General features: G+C 35.9%; 1 protein-coding gene and 1 long non-coding RNA gene across 3 annotated transcripts in view; both read right to left on the reverse strand.

Annotated features, from left to right (window-relative positions):
• Positions 1-5935: 5935 nt before the first annotated feature.
• Positions 5936-8116, reverse strand: LOC107060419 (uncharacterized). Of its 2 annotated transcripts, none has more exons than XR_001473349.1 (3): positions 7962-8116; positions 6249-6343; positions 5936-6138 (listed from the first exon to the last, which is right to left on the reverse strand). It is a non-coding gene; the product is annotated as an uncharacterized lncRNA (long non-coding RNA). The 2 variants fall into 2 exon arrangements; XR_001473348.1 differs by lacking the exon at positions 7962-8116 and adding an exon at positions 7532-7648.
• A 1429-nt stretch (positions 8117-9545) lies between these two features.
• LOC102595262 (uncharacterized) overlaps positions 9546-11609 on the reverse strand; it is an 11838-nt gene continuing 9774 nt past the window's right edge. The window contains exon 3 of the mRNA XM_006338763.2: positions 9546-10236. Within this exon, the coding sequence (XP_006338825.1) occupies positions 9694-10236 (543 nt within the window). The 3' untranslated portion in view covers positions 9546-9693. The remainder of the gene's footprint in view (positions 10237-11609) is intronic.

Genomic DNA, 11609 nt, shown 5'->3' on the forward strand with positions numbered 1-11609 from the left:
AAAAGCGACTCAGTCCGTCGCTAAAAGAGACGCAGTCCGTCTCTAAAAGCGACGCAGTCCGTCGCTTTATTAGCGACGCAGTCCGTCGCTTTTTGAAAAACAACGCAGTCCGTCGCTTTTTGAAAAGCGACGACCTAAAAAGCGACGGAAGTGACTGCGTCGCTTTTCCGTCAATTTTGACCAAAAAAGCGACGCCGTCCGTCGCTTTTGGCCGTCGTTTTTCGACAATTTTTTAGTAGTGTGAGGGCCTATTGGCTGATGCATTATAGGCTCTTTGACCACCCTGAGTCAGAGACTGTTGTGGAGCTTCTAGATAACTGCTCGTTGAAGCGGTCCTAGCTGATTGAATCGAATAAGCTGAATACACCTATGAAGTGGAACCCTTGGAATATGAACCATTATATTTGCCCACATTCCTAGACCTCTTATCCAATGCCTTGGCCTGCCCGACCTGTCGAACTCCCTCCACCTTCTTCACAAAATCAGTTACCTCATTGAAGCTCTTACCTGGAGAGGTCATCTGCAGAGACAATACCTGCAATTCATAATTCAAACATTTGATTAACAAGTGAATCCTCTCTTCCAATTGTGTAGCATAACTGGACAAGGCATGTAACTTAGCCTTATAAGCAGCCACAGTCATATTTCCCTCTTTGACATGTATGAACTCATTCTTCTTTCGATCTCTCCAAGTATGAGGCACATACTTCTCCAATAATAAAGCATGAAACTGTGTCCAAGTTAGTGGGGGAAAGACTTATGATCGACACTCCACAAAAGCTCTCCACCACTACTTCGCTACACCCTGAAGTTGAAAGGTCCCGAACTCAACTCCATGTTGTTGCACAGTTCCCAACTTATGTAGCCTCTCCTAGTAGTCCAAGATAAATTTAAAGGCATCCTTGCTCTCAAAATTGTGGAACACAGGAGGTTTTAGCTTTAAAAACTTGGTTATCATTTTATCTTCCATTCGTTCATCACATGGCCTAGTAATGGAAGAAAGAACACATCACTTCTTAAGTCTCCATCCATATATAGGACCATATTAGAAATAGGACGTGTAACTAAGCCTGAGTAGCCTCCATAGTGGGGTTGGCTCCAGCACTTGCCAACCCTCTCAGAAAATCAAACACTTGTTGAATCACCCTAGAGACTATAGGGTAAAGACCGGCAACCCCAACTTGTGTTCTCACCTCTAGTTTAACATCATCCTCAATTTCTATCTCGACCTATTCTTCCACATGATCTTGGGGTGCGAGAGGGGTTATTTCCCTTGGTGCATTCTCAACCTGAGCTCCATCCATAGAGGGTGTTCCCATTCCTCTACCTCTGTCATGCCACTACCTCTACCTCAACCTCTGTCGCGTCATGTTCATATTGGCTCAGTTGTTGGAGCTATGGCCCTTCCACCATTACATCTCATATTAACCATCTGTGGGAAGAAGAGTGAAAAAAGTTAGATACCAATTTGGATCATCAGATACCAATTAGAATGAGGTTAGAGCATGGAAGGAAGAAAGAAGAGAGAATTTTCATAAAGTCTTGTAGCCTCTTGAATAAATGTCACGACCCAAAATATACATGAGGTGTAACATGGCGTATAGGATCCCAAGAGTCCATACACCAGCCACTTAGCTTACACCATACAAGATAATACAATTAAAGATTTCAAAAGAAAGTATTTCATATTTCAAGAGTTTTGACATAGCGGAAGTCTAACATAAGTCTCAATAAGCCATCTATTACATCATAAGGAAAGTGATTAGGATGTAACCCGTAAATAACATACAAGTCCGAAAACTAATAAAAGACATGATGTATCTGGATCCCCAAAACATGAGGACTCACCAAACTCTTGAAGTCTGGAAGAATCAACTAGCGAAGAGTATGGGAGGTAGGAGCATCAGACCCTACATTAGTGAAACAATGTAGGCACAAGTATGCATAAGTACATGGAATGTACTAAGTATGGGTAAATATGCATAAAATAGACTTGATAGCATGAACAGCATAAACCATGTAGACATGATCATTATTTGAATATTTAAATACTTCAGAAATAAATGACAAGTAAATCATGTAATATGGTCAAATACATAAACATAAGGGATATGAGAAAAGCTTTGAAGAAAACATAGTCATTTTTGGATATTAGTTTTAATCGACAATAAGATCATGAGAGCTATATCATGGAATCTTGTATATCCCTCATACCAAAATAAGGGGAACCTACTTGCCGAGATAGACTATGTACAAATCATCTTTTGCTAAAGTGGATCCACTAGATGGTTCATTTAAGACAATCCTACAGGGGCACATAGTTTGGAACTAGAGGTTGCTACTAGAGACTACCCTATTTGACCTCCACCTCAAATTCCTCTCGGTGCTAAGTCTAAATCTCAACGAAATAAATAAAAGTCAAATATAAATTTAACATAGGAAAGGAAATGATCAATACCAATCCACATTCTTTCAAGATCAAAACATAGAATAGCTCCTTAAACATAATTCAACATAAATGAGAAAACCTTTCACCAATGTGAATCCATGTGTGGGAAATACCTTTCACAATCATGATCATATCATGTGAGAATAACTTTCATACTAACATTGATCCTTTCCTTTCAACGAATTCTCAGATTATTTATAATAGCTTCACAAACACATGCATATCTTCATAAATTCATAATTTGTAGGTTCGTGAGCCCATCATAGGTTCATAGTTGAAAAATCTTAATTTAGGCACGGGTCAATATAGTTTCAACTAAATATCATGTATTGACATTGAATCATGCATTAGAAGACTTAATTAACAATAATCAATCAAAATTGAATGAAACCCACAAAGATTGGATTGAACCCCTAGCTTAAACAATTGAAATTGAATTGAGAAATTTAGAAACCTTGGAGACTCTATGGAGGAAAGAACTCCATGGGTGAATACCCACATACTTTCTTCTTTAAGCCCAAAAAGATTGGAAAATTGATGAACTTGAATTAGCCCTAGCTTATTCTCCTTCCTTGGTCTTGAGAAAATTTAGTGAGGCTGAATTTGGTTAGGTTTTGGGGAATTAGGAGAATAGGGTTGAAGTGGGTAGTTTTAGGACCTAAAAGCTTTATACATGGCTTAAGATAGAAGGTAAAACGACATAGTATTAATTTAAAACAATTAGGGAAAAGACTCAAAAGCCCTTAAAAATAACTGTCGAAGCCCATCTACGGTTTGGACCCGTACTTGTTAGCCGTAGAAAAGACAGAAACATAATTTTTTGACAGACCATGTCTACGGCTCGTAGGTCTTCCTATAGTCCATAGACACCTACCGTAGAAACCAACTTTATCCCTTAAAAATCTCACTAAGTTCGAGACTTACCTACGAGACCTATCTATGACTCATACAAAGACTGACGGACCACCCTGGTGAACCGTAAAAAGGGATACTAGGACTTGATATTTTGAAAATTTATTTTCCCTCTTCCTACGGTTGCCATCTATGGCCTGTAGAAGCTTCTACGGTCCATAGATGAGACCGTAGAACCAGACTTCAACCCAAAAATGTCCTTTCTCCCTTTTCCAAAAATACGAGGTGATACAATATATTCCCCTTGGAAACATTCGTCCTCGAATGGAATTTAAGGCAATACAAGGAAGGTAGGGGAAGAGATCTAACAACCCAACAAGAATCAACTTCATCAAAAGAACATAATCATATTTAAAATATCATTTCGTAAAGAATACATGCAAATCATACTCAATGCACATTATCATGAAGTAATTAATCAAACTAACTCATTTTCTCAAGAATCAATATTTTCATGAGCATGCATGCATGAGGAAACATGAGAACAACTATGACACATCAAATCAAAAAGGATGAACCATGAGGAACTAAATATCTCAAGCTAAAGTAGGATTGGAGGGAAAGAGGTAGGGATAATGGGACATCATATTGGCCTCGGCCTCCCAAGGAACTCCCTCAACCCTTTGATTCCTCCATAAGACCTTTACAGATGCAACTTTCTTATTTCTCAATCTCTTAACCTACCGGTCCAAAACCTCAACCAAAACTTCTTTATAAGAAAGACTCTCATTTATACAAAGACTCTCCAATGGTATGATAGACGTCGGACCACCAACACATTTCTTCAACAACGAGACATGAAAAATTGGATGCACCAATGTCAAGTCATTAGGCAAATCAAGTTAATACGCAACTTTACCAATACGCCTCATAATCTAATAAGGGCCCACATAACGAGGATGAAGCTTTCCCTTCTTTCCAAATCTCATTACACTCTTTATGGGTGAAATTTTCAAGTACACCCAATCTCAATATCAAATTCTAAATCTCTTGTTCTAACATCTGCATAGGACTTCTGTCGACTTTGAGCCATTCTCAACCTTTCTCTAATGAGCCGAACTTTCTCCATAGCCTCATGTGCCAACTCGGGACCTATCAAAGCAACCTCACCAACTTCAAACCAACCTATAGGACATCTACACCTCCTACCATAAAGAGCCTCAAATGGAGCCATACCAATGCTTGAATGATATCTATTATTATAAGTAAACTTAATTAAAGGCAAATGATCATCCCAATTACCATTGAAGTTAATCACACAAGCTCTCAACATATCTTGCAAAGTTTGGATAGTACGCTCCGTTTGCCCATCAATTTGAGGATGAAAGGCCGTACTAAGATTGATGCGAGTACCAAGACCTTTTTGCAAAGATTTTTAACATTGGAAACTAAATTGGGTACCGCGGTTGGAGATAATGGATAGCGGAACTTCATGCAACCTAACCATCTCCCTTAGATAAAAATTAGCATAGTCTTCCACCGAATAAAAAACCTTGATGGGAATGAAATGAACCGAATTCTTCATACGATCCACAATAACCCAAATCGGGTCATGTTGCCACTGGGTGCGGCGTAAACCAACAATATAGTCCATATTCAAATCTTCCCAATTCCAAGTAGGAATACTAATGTCTTGGGACACTTAGCCATGAATTCTGTAATATCCATATTCATCCATTCCACCAATAGACCTCCTGCAAGTCATAATACATTTTGATGGCTCCCAGGTGAATGGAATATCGAGAACTATGGGCTTCCGATAAAATTTACTCCCTAAAATCATCAACATTGTGAAGACACAAATGACCTTGATACCTAAGCACACCATCTCCCTCTTAGGAGAAAGCCTCAGTGAACTTTTTAAGCACTATTTCCTTCAATTCAACCAAATTCAGATCAAGACCTTGCTTGGCTTTCACATCTGACACAAAGGACGATTTTGAACCATTATGAACAATTACACCACCTTCATTAGAATCAACCAACTGAATACCCAATCGGGTCAATCAATGAACATCACGAACCAACTCCTTTTCATTATCCTCAGCATGAGCAATACTACTCATTGATAGTCTACTACACTACAAAAAAAAAAGTTCTTTAGCAAGGGGAAATTTGGTCGTTAAAAGTCCAAATATGGTCGATAAATGTCATTAAAAACCAGAAAAAATTCGGTCGTCGACGGTCGTTAAAAGTTAACAATCGGATTTCAAGTCGGTCGTTAAAAGTACATTTAACGACCATATAAATTCCGGTTGTTATATGTCCTTTTTAGCGACTATATTTGCCCTCATTACAAGTACTTTTAATAATCAAAATTCCTTTCGTTAATTGTATTTTAGTTTCGACACCAAAAAAATTAGCGACCACATTTCCCGTCGCTAATACTCATTTTAATATTTTATAAGAAGCCATTAATTATAAAAGATTTTCAAAGACCTCATTTTCATTTCCTATTATACAAAAATTTGTACTAATGAATAATATAATTAATTATTTAATATACGAAAACAGTCAAAATTATACTAAATAATTAAATTCATTATATAAAGCTTCATTGTTAATACAAAAAACTAATTAAAAAAAGATATATCATATTTAAGTTGCATGACATATCTTTATCAATTCCTTAAAAAAAAAGAAAAATTGCAATATATATATATAATAAGATATCGTCTTTAATTTAAACCACCCTTAACCAAAGTAAAAGGTGTTTTTAACTTCAACTTGCTCCATACTTTCTTGAACGATATATTCTTCATATTAAAATTCTTGAGCTGTAAAAAAAGAAGTATATGTTAATTCAGTAACATCGTATAAACTTTAAAGAAGAAACATAAAACTTTAACGTATTTACTAAAAATGATGAAGGTGTAGGAAGCTACACCTTGTACTGACTTCTATTGTAAATGTGACTGCAGTATATATCCGTGTTTGGAGGATGAGGAGCATCTTTTCATGAATAGTCTAATTGGTAAAGTTCTGTGGAAAAATTTCAAGCAATTATTTGATATACGAATGGAGCAAAGAAACATCATAGAGCGTTTTATTACTTGGTAGCTGGTAATGGATCATAACATTGTCACTAACTTTACAGATTTTGGTTGAGATAATCATGTTGCAGATTTGAAAATCTAGATGTAAATACAGGTTTGAAGGTCTGAAGATGTCTACCAGCAAAATCATTATAATAGTTACCCAATAAATAACATCATTGCTCAAAACAGTTCACTATGATCCCTCATTTTCCTGAAATGAATCCATTTCTTTGAACTTATGGAAAAGTCCAAGATCAAGATAATCAAACACAACTACAACACTTTTATTACATCAAAATCTAACACTAGAAGGAAAGGAACAGTTTATTACATTAAAGAGTTAAAAATGGACAGCAAAAAACTAAGGAAATAAATTGAGCAGACAAATGTTAAACTCATAGAATATTGAACTTGCTAAACTGAAACTATAATCAAATTTGGCAACTCATAATTATCACAGTTTTGACCGAAAACATCAACATCTATTGATTTTCAATAGTGCCAGAGGTAAGTACATTTATCAAGTGAGTATGCCTTCAGAAGAGTAGTTGCATCAATTTAACACTGAGTCACTTTCAAACTACTTTCTGGTATAGATTCTAGGAAATGCAAAGAAAAGGTTGTTGGCAACAAATGCATATCTTTTATTCAATTGTAGTTATTAGAACTAGCACTCTTCTTGGGTCCAGTTTGCAGTTTCCAGATTATTAAATCAGTATTATTCTCTATTCAGACCTATTGGTCGCAGCTATTTTTGTTGCCCAAAAAATCAAAAAGTATGTCAAAATTTCTTATAGAATGGTTGAGTAAATATCCCTAAAAAGGCACTCATTTCAAGACTGCTGGGCTTAGACTTGTTGAACTTGGAAACCTGGAATAAAGCAGCACTTTGTATACTTCTTTGGAACCTATGCAAAAAAAGATATGTATTGTGGATACAATGGGTCCATATATACAATGACAAAAGTTGATCATTGTAGGGTGCAAGGCAAGCATGCATTGAGGAGGCAGGTATGAATGAAACTAAGTTTCTACAATACACATTTTCTCAATAAAAGTGATGTACTAAAAGTTGATAGTTGATCATCCTAGTGTGCCTTGAGGAGACTAATGTGCAAAAATCCAGGCTTACCAAAGTTGTTATTCATCTTATACGTGACTATTCATGGCAGACTGTATACTCCCTCTGTTTCAAAAAGAATGAACTCCTTTCCTTTTTAGTCTGTTTCAAAAACAATGACTTCTTCTTTTTTTTGTAACATTTTAATTTCAGTTTTCCACGTGGCATGTTTAAGACCACAAAATTAAAGGGCAATGTACATTTGACATAACTTTAATTTATGACCACAAGATTCAAAAGTCTTCTTTATTTTCTTAAACTTCGTGTCAAGTCAAACTAGACCATTCTTTGTGAAACGGAGGGAGTACTAAAGATAAGATGCTTTGGAATGGAAGTGTTTGTTGGACAAAGTGATAATCACCCCAGGATAATGTCCAAATTAAATAGCAGTAGGAAGAGAGTAACAATGACACCAAATATTAAAATGGGGTAAATATGATACCCAAATAAGTGATGCATTAATATTGATGAAAAACTTGGTAGTATCAAAAAACTACTACTCAACACTCTTTTTATTTCTTACAACTCACAATAATATTACTTCCACACTATTAACTCACAAACTAAGAAATAGTTTGTGGATTACTCTCTATTGCTTCTTTATTTTGGTGTGTCCTTACAAATGAGCATAAGTGCTCTATTTAAAAGAAAAGTTCTGCCCATTTGATGTCACTAATGACATCAATGGACAATAACAATTCAAACCTATAGGTAAACAACTTCTAAACTTTTTGACATTGTTGCAATTTTGCAGTAATGGACGACTAAAGTTGTTGGCCTAATGCAGCAAATGAGGACTTCAATAAATATATATATATATATATATGGACCCCACAATGTTACCTCTATGTCTACTTTGTGACATTGAATCAGAAAATATAGATCACTTATTTTTCGAGTGCACTGTAGCTTCCTACGTAGGGAAAAAAGGTATTGCATTGGAAAGGAATCCACCGACAAGATATGAACTGGGTTGGAGAAATTCATTGGTATGAAATTATGTGTAAAGGCAAGGGCAATGCTTCTACAATTTTCAGAATAATATGGTTGTCTCTGTCTATGAATTGTGGCTGGAAAGAAAGCATATAGTTTTCCAAAATTCACGTCGTCGCGAGGATATCATTATGAAGAATATTATTCAAAAGGTTTATCTTCGAGATAGCATGCATGGAAACATATCTAGGTGTTTGAATCAGCTAAATTATTATTCAATCTAGCAACTTGTGTTTAGGAGATAGGAAGATTATCCATATTTCTTTACTGGGACTATCCGATAAGTTGATAGACCAAACAAACTACAAACAAAGGGATGTTGGCTACATAATGGTTATCTTTTATTCACTTGTAGTTATTAGAACTAGCACTCTTCTTGGTCCAGTTTGCAATGTCCAGATTATTCAATCAGTACTATTCTCTATCCAGACCTATTGGTCGCAGCTATTTTTGTTGCCCAGAAAATCATAAAGCTGATAGAAAGCATATGTCGGAATTTCTTATGGAATGGTGGAGTAGATATCTCTAAAAAGACATTCATTGCTTGGGAGAAATTGTGTTTACCAAATGCTCACTACAAGAAAACAGTCGTTTAGCTACAAACGCAAATCCTAGCTAAAGTGATAAAATTCCCTAGCTAATGTCAATTTTAGCTAGGAAAATGACCTAGCAGACCTTCAAAGCTAATAAGCTCTTAGCTAATTTTTAGCTAGCAAATTATGTCATCCCTAGCTAATTTAGCTAAGATATCTCTGCTAGGCTCTTTCCGTAGCAAACAGTTTGCTTCGATGTATACTAGCTAAATTCATAGCAAAATTTGCTTGGTAAATGTTGACTTTACTAAGACTTAGCAAGGAATTACCCTATCTAAACTTACAAATGCTCTAGCTATTTTTCAAATTTTGCTTGGAATATTTTCTTTGCTAAATGAATAGCTAAAAACAGCTAGGGATATTTTCTAGATAAATCTGGCTAGAAATTGTATGACGAATACAAATATAATTTTCTATGTTTGACATAAGATGAAAAACATAGTTAAATCAAATCAATTTTTCAAAATAAGCACAGTTATAATATCATCAATCCTTGAATAGTGAAGTACATGTTTACTAGCTAAAATATGTCTTAAAACATAAAAACAGTAACATAAATGTCTTAAAACATAAAAACAGAAACATAAATTATATTAAGGTACATTTGGGGTAGAACCAGATCCATCTGTTGGTGGTTGAGGAGTAAAACCAAGCATCCGAGCCACAGCAGCACGAACCGCAATAGTCACTTGAGCTTCCATATTTTCCCGAATATCCATTTGCACATGCTCTTGCATATTCGTCATCCGTTGCTCCAAACACATGGTCAAGAAGTTGTTGAAATTCAGGTGTTTCAAATATTTGTTGAGTAGGAATATTTGAAGGATTCTGAGCAGTAGAGGATGCACAATTAGAATTCTTTGAATCTGCCAGCAAACAATTTCTAGATCCAAGCCCATATATTTTTCCTTTTTTAGTTCCACCAACTGTTTCTATCCAAGTTTTCAGTAATTGCTCCTCCGATACCGTTTTCAATAAATTCACATCATCTTCACTAGTTTTTTCTCCTTCATCTTCTCCATTTGTGGTCGTGTTTCTCTCCATGTCTCCGTCATCTACTTCAAGACCTTCTTCATTCCTTAATGTTGAAGTCTCACCCACCTTATCCTTAATTGTATTTGTAAATGTATTCTGAAAAAGAATAAAGTGATTAGCTATTACATTGTGTAACAAAGCTATCAAGTTGCAAAAGGTTCTATGAAAGTACTCAAATTTATTCTGTAATAGAATAAATGGACAGCAAGAAATAAACTTATATAATTAAAGGAATAGAATACTGTAATTGATGAAGTAAACAATGAAATATATATTTGAACTAATACAAGAACATCTTTCCTAAATGCTATATTGAAACTATATAGGTTCCTTATTCAAACCTTAAGGTGGAATGAGAGTCAGGCTTAACAAAATATAATGAGTTCAATAAGAAATATACAGATGGAAAGAAGTTTGGAACAACCTGTTCATGTTGAACTGTCCACTGGTATGTCTTTAACCTATAACCCACCGAAAAAAATTGTTGGACAACCAGTAATTGTATTAGAGGCACCAGAAATAGCAAAACAAACCGATGAATGGAATAATGCTCTAGTGATGTATACGTTGTGAAGCACCTACTTTCTCCTACATGAAGTTACTGGAAGCCCAGCAGTTCCTCTGGAATCAACTCACCACTCCAGTATGAGTTCAAATACTAATAGCGATTAGCGTAGGTCTGTAGTTTTTTTATTCTAAAGAGTCTGGAGATTTTATGAATACTAGGCCTTCTGTGCATATGGAGGTCTATAACTAGCAGATTCTTTCACCTGTTGCTAGAACACCATCGAATTTGAGAAACAGTTCATCTGATGGAGGACACTATGTCATGATGGAGAACCACCGAATTCTTAATGTGGACCGTCCTCTACCAGCCTCAAGATCAATAGCAGGACGTATGAGCTGTCCCATGGAGTCACCTATGCAGCAGTTACCACTGTCTCATTCTTCCACAAATCAAGGGATTTGGTACACTTATGGAGACTCAGCTGTAGCAGACATCTTTCTCACTTCAAAACAGTTATGGTTGGGGTCTTTAGGCCCTGATTCATCTGAAGTTCTTGTCAGACATAAGTTTGAGATGTTTGGTCCAGTAAATATATTTCCATTCTTTGCATTCAAAGGTTTTGATTTGGTTTAATACCAAAACGTTATGGATGTGGTGAGAGCCAGGGAAATCATGCTGGGAAATTCTCTTTGGGGTGTTGGTCTTCGAGTAAAATTTATGGATAAAGGATTAGGTACGAAGGGGGCAATAAATAGTGCAGGTGTTGGTTCTAGTTTCTATATTTATGTTGTAAGTGTTCAGAGCTGCTGGATGAAGGATGATGTCGTGCATGAGCTGAGAAAAGCACTTCAAAAAGGTCCTCGGATGGTTATTGATTGGCGCTAAAATTTTGTTTCTGTACCTGAGTTATATTACCACGATGCAGGCTGCTACATAGTGAAATTCCAAAACCAAAACGATA

Source organism: Solanum tuberosum, unplaced genomic scaffold (assembly GCF_000226075.1).
Source record: "Solanum tuberosum cultivar DM 1-3 516 R44 unplaced genomic scaffold, SolTub_3.0 scf00005, whole genome shotgun sequence".
Lineage (NCBI taxonomy): Eukaryota > Viridiplantae > Streptophyta > Magnoliopsida > Solanales > Solanaceae > Solanum > Solanum tuberosum.